Below are 20789 nucleotides of genomic sequence, written 5' to 3'. Positions count from 1 at the left end.
TACCAGTAAGCTATATGCTTAATATCCATATTTTACACTAGACCATTTGTTTCATGAGAATAAGAATCCTATCTGCCTTATTACTGCTATATCCTTAGTAAAGTTCCTGGACCATAAAAGGCATTCAATAAGTATCTATTGACTGAATAAGCCAACATGCATATTACTATATTTTTAATCACGTATATAGAGAACAGACAAAATGAAAATTGAAATATTAAAGAACTGATATATATATACACATATATATATATATATGTGTATATATATATAATTTTTTGGCTGTATGCGGACCTCTCACTGTTGTGGCCTCTCCCGTTGCGGAGCACAGGCTCCAGATGCACAGGCTCAGCGGCCATGGCTCACGGGCCCAGCCGCTCCGCGGCATGTGGGATCTTCCCGGACCGGGGCACGAACCTGTGTCCCCTGCATCGGCAGGTGGACTCTCAACCACTGTGCCACCAGGGAAGCACAGAACTGATATTTTAATTGTCTAAACACTATTTAATCTCATACTGCTTTTATAACTTAAAAAATAAGCTCTATGTATATCACCAGTAAAAGAGTAAGCAGTTTCCTAACTGGTTTAAGATGTTTTACATTAAACCACTGAATCACTGATGTTACATAAGTCACTGAAATCAGAAAAAGCTAAAATATCTTCATGAAGATACCAAAAAATTTTAAACTATGTCCCTAAATGACTTATACAACAAAAACTACACTTAAAAAGCTGGACAAATTAAGCTTTTTTACTCAGCTACAGAACCCTTTATTTAAAAGACAGGGACAATCACCAACAATTCCTAACTTTCAAAGTACTAATCACCAGTAAATCTAGCTATTTTTCTATTTATGTATTGTATATATTTCTTAAATTCCAAGATGCCACTGATTCTAAGAGGCTTCATGAATCAATGACCGCATTTTCAGGAGGAAATTTTTTTATAAGCCACTACCACATTAAATGTAACTATCAGTTGTATTATTTCCTACTTTCAGAAACATTAAACTGGGAGGAAAGAATGTGTCTCATGACCAAAGAAATACTTATTATACCAACAAACTACTTCAGAAATTCAGAACAGGAAAGTGAAATAGCAGACATAAATTATAATTAGTAAGCCACAAGAGGAAAATATACACAGAAAGAATTCCCAAAGCTAATCCTTAGGAAAAAACTATACTCATCGACTGTCAGACAGATAATCTAATCAAAGCTTACTTAATTCTTCCTGACAAGCAAAGTTAATACAAATCGAATATATATAACTTCAACTGTTTTTTAAAAAAAGGAAGGATGGGGACTCCCTGGTGGTCCAGTGGGTAAGAGTTCTCACTCCCAATGCAGGAGGCCCAGGCTCAATCCCCGGTCAGGGAACTAGATCCCGCATGCATGCCACAACTAAGACCCAGAGCAGACAAAATAAATAAACAAAAAAACAAACAAAATTTTTTTTAATAAATAAAATTAAATTAAAAAGGAGGGATGGGTCCATGGTTGCAAGGAACATGTAGGGACATTGAACTCTATCCCTAGGGAATTCTAAAATGGCAACAGGAGGGAAGCAGAAGTTAACGTCAGAAAGATTTTCTCATTAGTGAATTATTACACTTTGACCAGGATTAAGCGCTGTCAACTCAGGGCCAATCCACTTGGTTATACACTGAACAAAAGAGTCGTTTCCAAGAGGGTACCATTTACATTGTAAATACATTATATTTATTTTCCATAAAACTTTTCTGTGAAAAAATTGGAGTCGGAATGTAAAATGGTGCAGCTGCTTTGGAAAACAGTCTGGCAGTTACTCAAAAGGCTAAACAGAGTTACCACATAACCTTGCAATTTCACTCCTAGGCATATACCCAAGAGAAATGAAAACATTTATCTTGGACTTCTCTGGTGGCGCAGTGGTTAAGAATCCACCTGCCAATGCAGGGGACACGGGTTCGAGCCCTGGTCCGGGAAGATCCCACATGCCGCAGAGCAACTAAGCCCGTGCGCCACAACTACTGAGCCTGCGCTCTAGAGCCCGCAAGCCACAACTACTGAGCCCGCGTGCCACAGTATTGAAGTCCACCGTGCCTAGAGCCCATGTTCTACAACAAGAGAAGCCACGACGAGAAGCCCGCAAACAGCAAGGAAGCATAGCACCCACTCGCTGCAACTAGAGAAAGCCTGCGTGCAGCAACAAAGACCCAACGCAGCCAAAAATAAATAAATAAATAAATATTGTAAAAAATTTTATCTACACAAAAACTTGTACACAAATGTTCACAGGAACATTATCCATACAATGAAATGTTAGTCATCAATGAAAAGGCATGAAGTAGAGTCATCCCTCAGTATCCGCAGATAACTGGTTCCAGAACCCCTACAAATACCAAAATCCAAAAATACTGAAGCCCCTTATATAAAATGGCATAGTATTTGTGTATAACCTACATGCATTTAAATCATCTCTAGATTGCTTCTAATTCCTAATACAATGTAAATGCTACATAAATAGTTGTAAATAAGATGTAAATGCTGTATAAATAGCTGTGTGCAGCAAATTCAAGTTTTGCTGCTTGGAACCTTCCAGAATTCTTTCCCCCAAACATTCTTTCTTTCTTTCTATCTGTCTGTCTGTCTATCTATCTATCTATCTATCTATGGCTGTGCTGGGTCTTCGTTGCTGCACGCGGGCTTTCTCTAGTTGCGGCGAGTAGGGCTACTCTTCTTTGCGGTGCACAGGCTTCTCATTGCAGTGGCTTCCCCTGTTGTGAAGCATGGGCTCTAGGCGCACGGGTGTCAGTAGTTGTGGCATGTGGGCTCAGTAGTTGTGGCTCGTGGGCTCAGTAGTTGTGGCTCGTGGGCTCTAGAGCACTGGCTTAGTAGTTGTGACGCATGGGCTTAGCTGCTCCACGGCATGTGGGATCTTCCCGGACCAGGGCTCAAACCCATGTCCCCTGCATTGGCATGTGGATTCTCAACCACTGCGCCACCTGGGAAGCCCCCCCCAACAAACATTTTCAATCCATGGTTAGTTGAATGTGCGGATGTGAAACCCATGGATATGGAGGGCCAGATGTACTGATACATGCTACAACATAGATGAGCTTTGAAAACATTATGTTAAATGAAGGAAGCCAGTTCCAACAGACAACATTGTAAGATTCCATTTGTATGAAATGTCCAAACCCAGCAAACCCATACAGAAAGTAGATTAGTGGTTACCTAGGGCTAGGGTAAAAGGGGAATACCTGGGATGGGGAGTGACTATGGGTACCAAGATGCAATGTTCTAATATTAGATAGTGGAGATGGTTGCATTAACTATATGAATATGTTAAAAACCACTGAACTGTATGCTTCAAATTAGTGAATTGTATAGTACATGAATCATATCTCAATAAAGCTATTTAACATTTTTCTGGTGGATCAAAATAAAGTTTCTTGTGGAAGGGATTCCCTTCCTAGTTTACATAAAAACAGATTATGGACTAGTGGCAGTCCTGAAAAAACCTTTTTCAATTAACAGATTTCAATATGGCAAGAAGCTGAGTTATTTGGTATTTTGTTGCATGCTGACCTAACTGGTTATCTACTTGGAGAAGACAAAGTTAGAACCATTCCTCATTAAACACAAGAGTAATTTCCTCATGGACTTCCCTGGTGGCACAGTGGTTAAGAATCCGCCTGCCAATGCAGGGGACACAGGTTCAAGCCCTGGTCCGGGAAGATCCCACATGCCGCGGAGCAACTAAGCCCGTGTGCCACAACTACTGAGCCCGCGTGCCACAACTACTGAGCCCGCATGCCACAACTACTGAAGCTGTGCACCTAGAGCCCATGCTCCGCAACAAGAGAAGCCACCACAATGAGAAGCCTGTGCACTGCAACGAAGAGTAGCCCCCACTCACTGCAACAAGAAAGCCCAGGCACAGCAACGAAGACCCAATGCAGCCTAATTAATTAATTAAAAAAAGAATAATTTCCTCATGGATTTAAGAGCTACATGTACAAATAAAAGCACTTGAAGAGTATTGGTGAATATTTCTATAGCCTATGGTTGAGAAACCTTAAGCAAATCAGGAAACCATAAAGGAAAAAAAGTGACCAATTTGATTACATAAAAGCATTATATACCGTGATGTAAGATGTAAACAAAATCAAGGACAAACAACAGATTGGGAGAAAATATAATGAACATGAAAAAGGATTAATATCTCTAACATACAAAGTTATTCTATAAAGTAGTACGTAAGAAAAGACATACAGAGATATGCACAGGCAATTACAGAAGACATAGAAATAATTAGAAACATAAAAAGATGATCTACCTCACTGGTAGTCAGGGAGGTGTGAATTAAGATATTTTTCACTCATCACTTTGGCTGAAATTTAAGACTGATAACAACTAATACTGGCAAGGTGGGAAAGAGGGCACTAGTGGCCACCATCATTTTGGAAAGTGATCTTTTCTATCATAGAAAAATAAAAGCACCAATAAAAGGATACTTATAGCAGTCCTTGATGTGCTACATACACAAAAACAGTTAAATATATATATACTCACACACAAATATACAGCCATGTATGCTATTTTTAAGTAAAAATGCAAGCATGAGCTCATATTTGTAAAGAGTAGAAAAAAATATGTATTTGTATGCACATAGAAATAAATATGAATGATTATACATCAACTGATAGCACTGGTTATTTTAGGGGAAAAGGTTTGGAAGTAAACGGGAAAAATCTTGTTTATAAATATTTTTTTCCTTGCCCTGTTACAGAATTTGTGTAAGTTTTATAATTAAACACAAATCCAATAAAAACATATTTTTAAAAGATTTGAAATATACATAAGTACCATAAGCACACACCTCTCAAGTCTTGTTCATATATACATGAAATTGAGAAAACTAACCCAATAGCTTTTGGATGTACTTTCTAACTCCATTATCTTAATACTGACTAGCTATTTCCTTAATGTATTCCTCTCCTTTTTGTTTCCATTCAATAGACTGCCACCTACTACACACCTCTTTATCTTTTTATTATTTTGTTTTATTGTGGTAAGAACAGTTAACATGAGATCTACCAAATTTTTAAGTGTACAATACACTATTGTTGACTATACATACAATGCTATACAATAAATCTCTAGAGCTTATTCATCTTGCTTGACAGAAACTTTATGCCTATTAATAAGTAATTCTCCATTTCCTCCTACCCACAACTACATGCCTCTTCAAACTAGATCAGGAAAAAAAAAAGACAAATGGGACTTTATGAAAAATGAGAACTTCTGTTCATCAAAAGACACCACCTAGAGAGTGAAAAGGGAAGCCATACATTGGATGATGATATTTGCAACGCATATATCTGAGAAAGGAATTGCATTCAGAATATATATTAAGAGCAGGTACTTCACAAGAGGATGTCCAAACATCCAACGCACACATGAAAAGTTGCTTAAACTCACCAGTCATCAGTGAAATGCAAATCAATACCAATGAAATACTATTACCCACCAAAACGGCTAAAATTTAAAAGAATGGCAACACCAAAAGCTGGGGAAGATGTAGAGCCTGATAAAGTTATAAAGTCATAAAATCAACTTGGAAAACTGTTTGACAGTATTTGCTAAAGATAAAAATATGCTTACCCTGTGGCCCAGCAATTCCACTCCTAGGTATATGCCAAAGACAAATGAGTGCATACTGTTCACCAAAAGAGGGGAGGTGCCCAGGTAAGGCTTCACAGCATCAACTTGAACTTTGTCTCAGAAGTTGGGTGGGTGTTCTCTAAGCGGCCAGGCACTGGGAGGAACATGAAAGTCATGGAGATATAAACGAACCGTGTATGGGAATGATGACAGTTCCAAACAGCTGAAGCACAAGGGTAGGAAGCCCAGTGAGACACAAAGCTAAAGAGGTAGGCAGGATCTTGAAGAGTGCTAAAGAGTGTGTCCTGCCAAGGCACATGGTCAGGTTTGGATTCAGAAATCGCATGCATTTCAGAGATGTGTGTGGGATATAGCTAGGGAGGCTTGGTAACTGTATGCTGGAAGCCAATCAGGGTGGGTCACGATTATCACTTTGCTGCCATTTTACTGATTTTGGAGAATTACTTTTCTTATACCCAGTCTGCCATTCTAACACTGGTATGTTGCTTTAACTAATGATTCTCCATAAATTATTGCATTATCAAAATGGTGAAGAGAAAAAGAAGGTGGCCAGATAACAGACAGTACAGCAAAGATTTACTTAAACCACCATCTAACCACCACCATCCCATGTGAGTTTATGTCCATTTTTAAATGCAATTCCTGTTGAAGAACAAGTAAATAATGCAACTGTCATTCCATAACATGCATAATTAAGATGCTTATGAAACAAGAAACTTGGAGGTAGCCACTTTTAATCACCTAGTTCTAAGTCTCAGTCAATAGTTTCCAAATTTGTGTGGAACAGATTCATCTAGAAATATTTTTCGAGGCTTATCTGAATCCCAATCATACTACTTTCTTAAACATCTCAATTCTACTTAAGAAGATTGCCTCTAACTATCTGGAAATTTTTGTTAATGTTTTCTTAAGGACACCATTTACATGGAAGAGAACAGGCTCTCTAATATATACAAATGATAATTCTGACTTAGACTTAGGATCCATACATGATATGGATCCTTAATTCTCTGGTGATTTCTGTAAAACAGCAACAAGAGATCAGAAAAACTCCAGGGAATATGTTGTTACTAGAAAAGTTTCCCCTTAATGTTCTGGAATTAATTCCTTTTCCTGGACTGACGAAGTCCAAAACTACCAGCCTTTAGGCACAGTGCCAATTCAACAGATGGGCCCTACATTTTCCTAATGGTAGAGGTGGATCGGCAAGTGTGAAGTCATGTGCTCAAGCAAGAGGATATGTTTCATGCATTAGCTAAGAGGGTTCCTGATAGGTTTTTAACAACAAAAAACATAGGCACTTCCCTGGTGGCGCAGTGGTTAAGAATCCCCCTGCCAATGCAGGGGACATGGGTTCGAGCCCTGCTCTGGGAAGATCCCACATACTGTGGAGCAGCTAAGACCATGCACCACAACTACTGAGCCTGCGCTCTAGAGCCCGCAAACCACAACTACCGAGCCTGCGTGCCCAGAGACCGTGCTCCGCAATGAGAAGCCACAGCAATGAGAAGCCTGGGCACCGCAACAAAGAGTAGCCCGTTCACTGCAACTAGACAGAGCTCACGCGCAGCAACGAAGACCCAATGCAGCCAAAAAAAAACCAAAACAAAACAAAAAACCTATACACTGTGATTGCTTTTGTTGTCTGTCATTTCTGTTCCTTCCAATTTCTGATACCTCAAATGTATTTACATAGATCTTTACCCACATCCAGAAAAACATGTCCTGCAAAATGCAGTAAGTCGACCTAAATGATATTAAGCCCCTAAGAGTTACAAGTATTAGTTACATCTTACAAATGTATTCTAGCAGGTTAGGTATGTTGACTAATTAAGTGCACAGATGAAAAACCAGCTTAATAAAAGGAAGGTATAACAATGCCCAATGATAGGCTACATAAGAAATTAGGAGACAGCTTGATCTCATTCTTACTCTGTAAATTTTCAAAGCTAGAAATGGTTGTTAATGAGTAAGCAGCTTCATCTCTTTTGACACCTCATTCATTACTTTATAAACTTGTATTTATTTGTTTTACCTTATGTTGCCCTCCACAACAGATATCTAGGAACCTAATGACTATTCTGGCCATCTTTTCAGAGTAACCAAGTAGAAATAGGCACTCTGGTTCTTAATTTCACATAAAATGAGTGTTCTGAGCTCTGCGACACAAAGAGCTATTTAACAGATAAAAGAATAGCAACTTGTTCCTCAACCATTTTATTTTTGTCTCTATGTCTTGACTAGTTAGTACTTGCTAGGTTTTCTTAGTCAGCAAAGTATTATCCCTAAAATTATCAAAAGATTCTTTCAACCCTGGCATTTTTAGTAAGTGTCAAGAATACTCCACAACTCAGTCCAAGAACTTCATCTCTTCTCTACATTCACTATCCAGGTAATCTCATGAAGTCCCATGGCTCTAAACAGCATCTCTACACTGATCAACTCCCAAATTTACATTTGCCCCAACCTTGAGACTTAGATACCCAACTGCCCTACTCAATATCTCAACCAGAAACATTTAATAGAAAACTTGAAGTCAGTATATCCAAACCAAACTTAATATCTGCATTCCCGCAACCTGCTTCTCCCAGTGTTCGTCATCTCAGTAAATAGCATCCAAATGTTAAGGCCATCACTGGAATCATTCTTGACTTACTCTTTTACTCAGACCACACATCCAATCCAGGTTATCCTCCCTACTACCTTCAAAATATATCCCCAAATCCATCTCCCTGATAACACTTTAGGTTCAACTCATAATCATCTCTTGCCTCAAATATCACAACCTCCTACTGACTGATCACTCTGGTTGCATTACTGTTGCCTTCCAAAGTGTATATATTAGCCCAAGTCATTTCCCTGCTCAAAACCCCACAAGAGCTTCCTATCAAGTCCAGAATAAAACCTAGACACTTAGTCAAGTCTTAAAAGTCCCTACATTATCTAGGCCCTGGCTACCTCTTTTCCCTATTTTCTATTATTCTTCCCTACATTGTTTACTCTGTCCCAGCTCTTTCCCATTTCTGAAATACACCACACTACTGCCTCAGCACTTATGCTTATGCCCCAGATAGATTCATGGGGTCCTTCGTATCATTCAGATTTCTGCTCAAATACTACTGCCTCAAAGGACTTCCCTAACTACCTAATATCCCCTTACCTTGTTTACATTTCCTTTACAACACTTATCACTGAAGGACGTCCCTGGTGGTCCAGTGGTTAAGACTCCGTGCTGCCAATGCAGGGGGCCTGGGTTTGATCCTTGGTCAGGGAACTAGATCCCACATGCCACAACTAAAAGCCCACATGCCGCAACTAAAAGATCCTGCGTGCCACAACGAAGACCCTGCTTGCTGCAAGTAAGACCCGACACAGCCAAATAAATAAATAGTAAAAAAAAAAAAAACAGAACACTTATCACTGGAATGCTATGACATCATATCCATGTATACAATATCTATCTTACCACTCACTAGAAAGTGAGTACCATGATGGCAGTGATTCTTGCCTATCATTATTCACTGCTCTATCCCCCGGGCTTAGCACAGTACTTGGCATAAAGTACAGTTCTCCCTCGGTATCTGCAGGTAGTTGGTTCCAAGACCCCTTACACATACCAAAACCTAAGGGATGCTCAAGTCCCTTATACAAAATGGCATAGTATTTCCATATAACCTAAGCACATCCTCCTCTATCCTTTAAACCAAGTGTCCTCAACCCCCAGGCTGCAGACCCGTAGTGGTCCGCAGCCTGTTAGGAACCGGGCCACACAGCAGGAGGTGAGCAGCGGGTGAGTGAGCAAAGTTTAACCTGCCACTCCCCATCGCTCACATTACCACCTGAACCATCCCCAGCCCATCCATGGAAAAATCGTCTTCCACGAAACCAGCCCCTGGTGCCAAAAAGGTGGGAGACTGCTGCTTTAAACCATCTCTAGATTACTTATAATATCTAATGCAATGTGTATGCTACATAAATAGCTGTAAATACTACAATGTAAATGCTATATAGTTGACGGAATGAGGCAAATTCATGTTTGCTTTTTGGAACTTTCTGGAATTTCTTTTCCCCCAAATATTTTTGATCTGTGGTTGGCTGAATCCACAGATGCAGAACGATATGGAGGGCCAACTGTATACAATCAATACTTGTTGAACGCCTTCTGTTGGAAGGCACAGGAGGCAGAATGATGGTTTTTATCTGACTCTGAACAGAGGACTTAACCCACTGATACCCCAAAGGCCTAACTGTCCAATGGACTGCCTTGATAAACCACAGGCATACGATAAAGATTCCTCAAGAGTTAGAGATTTTTTCCTAGAATTGGTTTGCTCTGGCATAAAATAATGTATCCCAAGAAATCTTTACTATACCTTAAGAACGAGTTTTGCTTGAACCACATGTAATATGATGGTAGCAATATGTTAAATCAATACTGAAAGATCTTGTCCTGGAGAAGGAAAAGGAAAATGCCCAAGGACCTTATTTTGTTCGTGACCGTATCCTAGTGCCTGGCACATAATAATCACTCAGTGAATACACGTTGGTCTTTTTTCTCAATCAAATGAGGTGGTTTAATAAAAGACATGGGTTCTGCTTTAGAAGACTATACTGGGCTCCTAAAACTCAAAGGAAATACTAATCAGCTTTTTAAAAAAATAATAAATTTATTTATTTATTTTTGGCTGAGTTGGGTCTTCGTTGCGGTGCGCGGGCTTATTGCTGTGGCTTCTCTTGTTGCAGAGCACAGGCTCTAGGCGTGTGGGCTTCAGTAGTTGTGGCACATGGGCTCAGTAGTTTTGGTTCACAGGCTCTAGAGCGCAGGCTCAGTAGTTGTGGCACATGGGCTCAGTTGCTCCACAGCATTTGGGATCTTCCCAGAGCAGGGCGAGAACCCGTAGCCCCTGCATTGGCAGGCGGATTCTTAACCACTGCGCCACCAGGGAAGTCCTGTGATCAGCTTTAAAAAGAGAACTGTCATAACTAAACCCAATTCTGTTCAAAGACTTAAGGTTCTTCTCCACCCCAAAATATTCACACAGTGAGATATATTCCTGTTCACTTTGGAGACAAATCCTTGATTTGGTAAGAAGGTAAAATGAAGCCAAACACAAACACCTAACCTGGAGTTAAGTGGAAAAAAACAAAAGTAGAATTCACATGTGAGGAAAATAAGATAAACCAAGAATCAGGAAAAAACATGTATACATGTAAATAAGTTGTTTATACACACTTTCACAAATATATTTTACATATTCTTACCTCCTATAGGAAATATATATAAGGGAAGTCATTTGCTTTCCTTAAAAAATTTCTCTTTTCAGGAAATGAAATAACAGCACATCTGTATTATGCACTTGCTACATGACACAAATTAAGCTAAGAACTTACACATATTACCTCATACAATCCTCCAACAATCCTTTGCTACAAGTATTACCATCATTTTACAGTCAAGGAAACCAAAGACCATAAGTATTTTATTATTTTGCTAAAGGTTACATAGTAAGTAGCAAAACTGGAATCTGAGCGTACTCAATTTGATTTCTTTTTGGTCCACACTGCGTGGCTTGCTGGATCTTAGTTCACCGACCAGGGATTGAACCCGTGCCCGCTGCAGTGGAAGCGCAGAGTCTTAACCACTGGACCACAAGGAAAATCCCTCAATCAGATTTTAGAGTCCACAGTCTTAACCACTATTTGAAATTTGCAACAAATTGAGGAGAAATATACCAATGTAGAGGCTGGGAGATTTTTCATTATTAAGAAAAGCAATTACACATTATTTTATTTGCCTGGGTAACTACTGTAGACAAGGTCCGATTAATTAAAATGCTGAAGGAGTGTATTCTAGTAAAAATTTTCTGAGTAACTAAAAGAGAACCAATTATTTTCTTCATTTGAATCTTTGTTAAAATTACCTTTAACTGTAAGAATATACTATTTTGTGTAAGTAGAGTGTACTGAACATAGTTCAATCTTTATTTTTTTGATGATCTCTAAGCACAAAGGCCAACCTTATATAGCACTGAAGACACAGGAAATCATAGGGGAATGGGTGGAAAGTTCTATAGTGATTCAAATTACAGTCCCCTGAACTCATTCTGCTATGATATATTCACTTTCATACCCTTGCAGATGATCTTCCTCTACCTAGAATGCTCTTGCTATACCTTACTGAATAACTCATATTTATCCTTTAAAACCTGTCTCTTCCCACTGGTCAGAAGCCATCCCTAACCTTTCCTTTCTCCCCACAGACTTAATAACTTTCTCCCCTCTCTACCTGGGAGAAATGTATTACATCATATATTAAGTTTGTTAACATGATGTTCCTCTTACTAGATTCACAACTCGCTTCAGGCAAAAAACAAACCAAAAAAAAAATCCTAATTTTTTTCCCAACACCTAAGCACAGAAATGCTAATGGAGTAAGTACTGAAAAAATGTTAGTTGGCTGAATGATGGATGAATCAATGAACAAACAGAAGAATTACTGTTCAGAAGAAATTAAACGCTGATTTGCTCTACACTTGAGGGGGTTTTATCCCCTTAAACACACACTCAGAATTATTTTTATAATTAACTTAAATCTCTAACTAATTGCAGTCTTAAGGTGATTGCTCTTTTTTCTTTGATACGCTTCTGCACCTAAACTTTAACTTTCCAACTTGTGTTACCATTTAGTTATCAATCATATACATGGAATCTCTACTTGTTTGAGATTCTTATTCTCCAATCTTTGTATCCTCATATACATATATTATATATATAAAATATTGTTCAACCCATAATGATTATACATGATTAATTCACTCCTCCATTTTCTCAAATGTCAGAATTAGTAGTTTTTCTTTCGAAGACAATCTTTTAAATTCTTTCCATTAAGCCCTGTTAAGCTTTAAATGTTACTATTTAAACTCTAGGGCTTTCATTTTCAGCAGTGCTGAATTTAAGAAACCTTATCATAAGGAATGTCTCTACCACATTCTCAATGTCATTTACACCAAGAAGCCATGATATAGCTCCTTTATAATCTGACACACTGTCCACCTGTGGTCTTAGGACAAATAAAACTGAATGAGGGGCTTCCCTGGTGGTGCAGTGGTTGAGAGTCCGCCCACCGATGCAGGAGACACGGGTTCGTGCCCTGGTCCGGGAAGACCCCACATGCTGTGGAGTGGCTGGGCCCGTGAGCCACGGCCACTGAGCCTGCGCGTCCGGAGCCTGTGCTCCACAACGGGAGAGGCCACAACAGTGAGAGGCCCGCGTACCCAAAAAAAAAAAAAAAAAAAAAAAAAACTGAATGAGAGGAGTGATTTGGTATCAAGTGTAGAAAAGATAGAACAAAATGTAAAACAAGAAGATTAAGGCAAAATTCATGATTTATTTACTGTGGGACTATAACAAAAGAAGTAACAAAAGATAAGTTGACCAAATTTTCATTAGTGATGGAATTCACATTCATCTGTCAGCCTTTTCTGGAAGGAAAGGATATACATCTATATTCTACTTTACTGGCAACCACTTCAAATCTCTATACTCTGTTTCATCTTCATAACTCAATAGGAATATTTACTTTCTTGTTCTACAGTATTTCTACTCATCATAACCATGCTCTGTAACATGGTTCATATTTAGCAGTTTAAGCAATGAAATGTATTTTGTGGGTTTTTTTGATATGTATTTTCAAACATCCACAAACAGAATTTCAAAACTCAAAACAAGGTGTATTTCATTCTCTTTATAAAGCAAGTTGATTTTAGACCAATTTCAGCTCCTATTCAACATCACCAGTATCATCTGATTTCATTGTGGTAACTAGATCCAGTTAGAAAATCAAGAGGAACCAAGAGCAACCAGGAAATGTTTTCAGCATCTTGTCACTATGACTAAAAAAACAAAACAAACAAAAGAACTAAGAGACATTATTTCTCACTCGTGTGTTTGAAAAAAGCTGATAAACTTTTCTAGGAAACATAGCAACTAACTGCATTTTTCAATGCAAACATCTAAAGACAGTGAGGTAAATTTCTATTCAGCTCATTTCTTTTAGTTTGCAGAGGGAATTCCTATTGACAGGTAATACAGATTGCAAGTATTTGGTATGAGTAGTGAAGTTCCAACTATCATCAGATAGTTTATTTGAAAAGTTATATAAACCTAACTATGGGGAAATAATTCCCCACTTAAGAGTTAAAAGAATGTACACACTGAATTTATGGATGAAGTGATATAACATCTGGAAGATTCACTTCAAAATAAGCAAAGCGAGGGAGGAGGAAGAGAGGCTAGTAGATGGGATATAGTGTGATAACTGGGTGTGAATAACTGTTGAAGCTGGATGTTAAGTACATGAGAACTCTATACTACTCTTTTCATTTCTGTATATGTTAGAAATTTTCCACACTTAAAAAAAGGAACAAAATTAAATGAAAAAAAAAAAGTATACACTCCTGTCATCAACTTGCATATGTCTGAGAGCAAATGACTAAAAACTATGGAAAGCAAAAACTATTAATGCTAAAAACAAAATTTTATATACTCTTCAAACATAAAAAAGTTAGATGCTCAATGAAGGAAACAGAACTCTGAAATAGCAATAAGATTATTAGTTAAATTTCATCATTACTTGAAGCCATAATTTATCATGTTGTGTCAACATCACACTGCCGGGACTTCCTGATGGTCCAGTGGTTAAGACAGAGCTTCCACTGCAGGGGGCACAGGTTCAATCCCTGGTTGGGGAATTAAGATCCCTCAAGCTGGGTGGTGTGGCCAAAAAATAGAAGGAAAAAAAAAAACACACTGCCATCAACACCCCCAATGAGACAGTCACTAAGAAAGTGATTTCTTTTTTTTTAAGAAAGTGATTTCTAAACCATGAAACGACAATTATCATTAACTAAGACGACAAATCATAAGTATGAAAATCTAACCTCTCCAAACGAAAGAATATAAACCAAATAAATTACAAGTAATTTAAAGAAGGATGATTTTTTTTAAAAAGACTAGCAATATAGCTCAAAACAAAAACTGCTTTCGTTTCCCTCTCTTATGATAGCCAGGGTTAAGATATCTCATGCTTCTGGAAAGGCTGGCACAAAGCAGACCTCACAGTGCATTATAATATAAAGTAATATAAGGTGTTATGTTACCTTTAAAACACTCAGATCAACATGCATAACTCAAGAATATGAAATTATTTAATGGAGACGCACCACCTACACATATGGTAAAACTTTTCCACTGTGTGCAGGTAGATCATTTTAGGCAGGACTGAATGTGTCCAGATTCTTTATTTGTAAGGCATGGAAGACTTAGAATAAAGCCTCAAGTGGTACTGCTAATACTATAAAGACACAGTGCTTATTAGCAAGATATAGGGAAGTTATACTCCACATTTTAGAATACAACTCAAGAATAGGACATGAAAATCACTTCCTATTCTCGATCCTTAAAGATCCTGTGTATTTTTTGTAATTATTGCAAGCATTGTTTTTTTAAATTGTGAAGTATCTCATACATTATAGGAGACTATATACATATGTTATCCATATGCAGATATAGACACACTACACACACATATGACATGTTATTTAAAAAAAAAAAAACAACCCATGAACCAACTACCCAAATTAAAAATTACAGGAAGTATTAAACTTTTCACAAATTTACATGACATTCTTACACAGAGGACATGACAATAAAGAGACAATCAGACCATTTTTCTTAAGATATCTCCATTATCTTACTGAATCCTGTAATCTGTACTATTAAAACACCTTTCTGAATTTCTTTTCTTTAAAAATTCAGTAATTACTTTTAATTTTCAGTACTAGATTCATGGGTAGTCTGTCAAATAGCTACTGGATTTCATCCCAGAAGTGTTGTCTATATACATGCATATCCAAAATGACATTAAGACCTTTTTACATAAACTCACTATAGAAATATATCCAAGACAAGATCAGGAATGCTACCAACATTTGCCTCCTTTTCAAAGAGTTTCGTCATCCCAAAATATCAAATGATATTAAAACACATTTTTTAAGCTACAAAGTTGCATACAGAATGTGAAGACTTTGTAACTTCCTAAGAATAATAGCAAAACCTCTCTGCAACTAAGTCATGAAATCTCAACTTCTAGGAACATGCTTCAATCCACCTTGCCCTTTAGAAAGCCCCCACTATCACGCAATTCATAGCTTCAACAGGATTAGAATAGCTTCAAGGACAGAAGCCATATATTATTCATCTTTGTGTCCCCTGCATAAAAATAACTCAATAACGTTTGTTATAACTAAGATAAATGCCAGGAGATGAGCTTCAAAACACCTCAGTCCCAATGCAAAACTGGAAAGAGATGAGTTTGAGAATACAAATTATTATAATGAAAAAGAATAAAGCTATAAACATTTGTGTTATATTCTCTTATCACCTAATTCAGAATCATGTATTAACACTGGAGAAATCAATCTGCAAAGAATAAAGAATAAAAAACAAAGAATAAAAAACAAAGATCTTAAAGTTCTCCTTATCGTCAGCATGCTCAAACACTGTCAAAGAACCTCTCACCTGAAACTCATACCAACATCTCTACCCCCAAACAAAGCTATTTTTTTAAAAAAAAGCTTTTAAATGAGACCTGAATATAAATTGGTTCTATTAATACTTCACTATAATTTAAGTTTCTGAAATTTGTATGCATTAATTCGTGCGACTGTGCTCATGCTCATTTTCTACAGTGAGGGTTTTTTCAACAGATTCTCAGAAGAATAAGTGACCCCAAAAAACTTTTAAGAACTGCTAATCTAGCAAATCAAAAACATTCCATTTTCCAAGAAATAGTTAAGTTGGCTTAATTCAAGTATTCTTCCCTCATATTCATAGAGGGGATCCTTAGTACAAAATTAGCCTCTGGAAGAATTTCTTCAGCCAAGCCAAAAAGTTCCAATATCCACAGGCACAAACATCAACAATTCCAGATCCCAAAAACAGTTTACTTGGAAATGCCAAAAGAAAATGCAAAAGGTGGCACACTGTACCACAAACTGGTCACCCTGTTAGATGCTTAAATACACCTGTATCCTTCCATATTAAAATGTCTGGAAGATCTAAATTCCCTCCAAACTGAATAGGCTTTTTAGGAAGGTTTTCTAGTTTCAACTCCACACTGACCTGTGAGCCTCACTCGACTCAATACGTATCACTGTCTCAATATTTATCACTGTCAAAGACAAATCCCCTCATATGTACCCAGGCTGTTTCAACAGGGTCACCTTGATTATTCCCACCCCAAGGCAGGGAGCATTTATTGAAGAGTTATTCAACAAATATTTGTTGAATGAATGAAAGAAGATCCTTCCTCCCTTAAAGTTAAGCTGTCAGCCCCCATGCAGCTGCTATGGTACAAGTTAAACATGCCTCCCTCAAACATACAAGCTAAAGTGTCAGAAATGCTATGCTTCCTCCATAAGCAGAAAGTAACAGAGTCATGGAATACCCATTTCTCACAGGCTAACCTGGCAAGGACAACCTATGTTCTGTCTGACACAACTGATCTCTACCGAATACCATCCAACCAGTCAATATGCCCCTATCTTTCCAATAAACTCAGATCTGCCTGACAAAGACCTCCCGAGACGCCATGGTATGGTGAATATACTACTGAATTAGTAGTCAAAATATCTGTTATAGACCCAAGTTTGTCACCAATTTAACACATGACATTGGAAAAATTATCTCTTTATGCCTCAATTTGCTATTTTGTAAAATGGGAGGAAACACCCATCCCACCATTCTCACAGAGATTTATTTAGGATCACAAACAAACTGCAAGAGCATTCTGAACAATAAAAAAGCTTTATTCCATTATAAAGTGTTAATATAAACTCAGATCAACAAGAAGGCCATCCATTCTTTATACCCTCATAGTAATTGTTCAAGTAAAAATGTTCTGGGCCTTCACATCTACACAGTTCACCCTATTCTGAGGAACAGACTATTCTTAAGAATAACTGGCTATGACAAGTTTCTCCCATCCCTGACCCCACATTTACATGCTGTATTTCTAAAATACTGCCATGACTTCTCTTTCCCAGCAAGTATTAAGGCACTCCCAAACCCTAAAATACACATACATATCAACCAGCAGGGAACACCCCAAGTTTTATTTTTAAAATAAACTAACTTATAAGTGGAACTCCGTTACACTTATACAAATACAAGCAAACTCTTCCGGAACACTTTCCTTCCTCGCATACACACACAAACACAGCCGCTATACACCAACATACCATCTGTCTTCTAGACCAAAAACATATCTTTCAATGCACAAATTAGCCAGTAACATTTATTAAACTTGTAACACTGAGATCATTCTATCCTTCCTACATACAGTTCAGCGTGTCAGGGACACCACAGATCTGATCGTACACGTAAACTACCCTCAGAAGATCTTTCCTCCTGCCGCTCTTATCCCTTAAACGAAACAAACAGGACTATGGGGGATGCCCCAATCCTACCTCCACAACAAACTAACCTGTCAGGGGCACAGCGACTCCGCCTCCACTCGCTTACTTTCCCGCCCCCTCCCCCAAGCCAGGAGTCCGCCTGTCAGGGACACCCCTTCACCCCCGCCAGGAGGGACTTCCCGGTAAGCTCAGGATCCCCTTCCCTACTCTCCCCTCCCCCATCCTTACCACCGCTCTCCCGGAGGTCCAGGTCCGGGAGATGACAGTAGCTCCCAGGAAGCCAAGGACTAAGTCGCTGAGGGAGTACCTAGGCCCAAAGGCCTCCCCAGGCGGTTCTACTCACCGTGTCAGAGGCCGAGGCCGAGAGAGATGAGAGTGCAGGGAAGTGGGGAAGAGGGGGCGGCCGCCACCAGGCTCCTCCGCTTCCCTTGGTCCACAGCGGATCCCTCCCGCTTGTCAGGAGGCGGCCACCGGGTGAGCGGACTGGCGGAAATGCGAGAGAGGAGAGGGGAAAGGCGTGGGGCTAAGCGGGGGAAACTAAGGGGAGGCGGGTCCCGCAACCGAGACGAGGATCGTCTCCCCCTCCGCAAAGCGAACCCAAAATGGCGGCGGGAGCGGCGGCGGCAGAGCGGCGGCGGCGGCAGCTCCTTGGGAGGGAGGGAGCGAAGGGAGCCTCGTGCCCCCCCACCTCCCACTCCTCCCTCCTCGCGTTTTCCCCCTTCGTCCTCCCCCCTCACCCGACCCGGGCGGCGGAGCGCGCACGGCCGCCCGCACGCGCCAGAGTGTATCTGGGCTCGTCGCTCGCTGCTCCCACCAACCACCGCCTTCGGCCGCCTTGCGCGCCCGCCAGCCAGTACGCACTCGCTCTGGGGCGCCTCCTCGCACAGTCCCCCACTTCCCCTTGGCCCCTGTCAAGCCAGCTCTACCGCGGGCCCTCACGCGTACCTTCGGCAGCGAGAGCCCAAGCCTCCTCCTCCACCTCCTCTCCTCTCCTCCCCCCCTTCCCCGCCCCCACTGCCACCAACCGCCGCCACTGCCGCCGCCGCCTCCTCCTCCGCCGGCCCCCCCCCCACAAACCCTCCACCCCTCGCGCGTGCGCCTCCCACAATCCCCCCGCGGGACTGTTCCATTCCTGTCGGCTGCAGAAGCGGGGGAGAAAACGACAGGCGAAGACGGCAGAGATTGCCGTTAGGACAGGAGTTACCCCGAGTGGCGGATAGACACTTATGACTACTTACCTCGCTGGCCGCGGCGCCGCGACGCCGCGGCTCCCTTCCCCTGCCTCGTCCTGGCCGCAGTGAGCTGGTTGGGGGCGGCCTAGCGCCCCTCCGCTGGCCGGTGGTTGGAGGCCGCGGCGGCTGCGCGTTGAGCAGCTTCCTGCCGTACGACCCGAGCTTGAGTCTCTGCTGCGGGACGATCGCCGAGCAGCCAACGCTTGACAGTGTCTGCGGTTTACCGGGTCGGGAGAGCTGGTCCGCGACTCTCGGTGAGGAAGTGAACCGCCACGGGGGTTGTACCCATGAGGGAAAGGAGCGGGACTCCCAGCCTCCATGAGGTAGGGAGTGAGGACAGTAGGGCCGGCAACCCTCCTAGGGGGCTTCCCTCCGGGCTCTGTGTTGCGGACCTAGGACCCAAGAAGGAACCGGCTCAGTGGTCGGCTTTTTCTTTCTTCCTTTTTTTTTTAAACCCAGCTTAGATTTTCGAATTTCACACCACTGTCTGTACGCGATGATGTTTTTGTGCACTTTTACACAGACCTCGTGGATGGATGATGCATTTTCAACCTCATTAGGCAGCCTTATGTTAGAGGATAAGGACACCATATATTTCAAGTTTAGGTTTGGACTCGATCTCCCGTGTCTTGTGTGTCCTTCAGAAAGTTCTTCTTCTTAGTTCCTTATCAACAAGAAACGAAAAACTGAACATAAAAATTAGTTAACTCCAAATCTGCCTTCAGGGTTGGTGTGTAGTAAAATAATAAAATATGTGTAAAGTAGAACTAGCTCCTAGGCACAGGGAAAGTGCAGAGAGTTAATGTTATCGTTCACAGTACTCTTGATGTTGATAAAGTTTGTGGGTGTAATTGGTAGTTTGTGTTCTATTCTTCCAAATCGTTGGTAAAACAGTGCAAAACTAGGTCTGTCAGATTTCCGTGGTTACTGATACTTGTTTCACAAAACTCTGCATGAACATTTACTTTTTCTTGATGATTGAATTCAGGAGAACTATGGACTATTAAAATACACAGATAATTCCAAAGCTTTCTTCTATTCTAGTAATCGTTAGTTTCACCCAGTGGGTAAACTGAATAAATTAGGTGAGGGATCCACTTGGGTTTCCCTTTTCCTTCACATCTGTGGACTTGTAGGGATTTGGGAATAGTTTGAAAATCACTGTACAAGCTTAATCTCAAAGGCCTATTCAAGCTCTAAAGTTCAAGTAGACACTCCTAAATTTCCCCCTTAACATATTATATTTCAAAATATGGATCAGGTTTTATTTGTTTGCTTTTTTTTTTTTTAAAGGGAAATCCGCCTTAATTACCTCACTATATATTTGCTTTTCCTAACCTTAAGTCCCAACTTTTTCATGGAGCCATTTAGGAGCCATTGATCTTTTTTTTAATTGTGTCATGTATG

General features: G+C 40.1%; 2 protein-coding genes across 7 annotated transcripts in view; one reads left to right on the top strand and one right to left on the bottom strand.

Moving 5' to 3' along the window:
- Positions 1-18632, bottom strand: part of ASH1L (ASH1 like histone lysine methyltransferase) — a 213205-nt gene extending 194573 nt beyond the window's left edge. For 2 of the 3 annotated variants that reach the window (XM_019933568.3, XM_073806371.1), the window contains exon 1: positions 18494-18632. The gene's annotated coding sequence lies outside the window, so the exon portion shown is untranslated. Of the gene's footprint in view, positions 1-5653; positions 5808-18493 lie in introns of all 3 variants that reach the window. The other variant, XM_019933579.3, reaches the window with a different exon arrangement.
- Positions 18633-19316: 684 nt separating this feature from the next.
- The window catches only part of DAP3 (death associated protein 3), a 29165-nt gene continuing 27692 nt past the window's right edge, over positions 19317-20789 (top strand). For 2 of the 4 annotated variants that reach the window (XM_033857482.2, XM_019933592.3), the window contains exon 1: positions 19318-19636. Coding sequence is in view for 2 of the 4 variants with exons in the window: in XM_004315190.4 (XP_004315238.1) it covers positions 19701-19705 (5 nt within the window). In the remaining 2 variants the exon portion in view is untranslated. Of the gene's footprint in view, positions 19706-20789 lie in introns of all 4 variants that reach the window. The other 2 variants (XM_004315190.4, XM_033857479.1) reach the window with 2 other exon arrangements.

Source organism: Tursiops truncatus, chromosome 1 (assembly GCF_011762595.2).
Source record: "Tursiops truncatus isolate mTurTru1 chromosome 1, mTurTru1.mat.Y, whole genome shotgun sequence".
In the NCBI taxonomy this organism is placed as follows: domain Eukaryota; kingdom Metazoa; phylum Chordata; class Mammalia; order Artiodactyla; family Delphinidae; genus Tursiops; species Tursiops truncatus.
The sequence above is the reverse complement of the archived record's forward strand: the minus strand, read 5'-3'. Positions and strand labels throughout refer to the sequence as shown.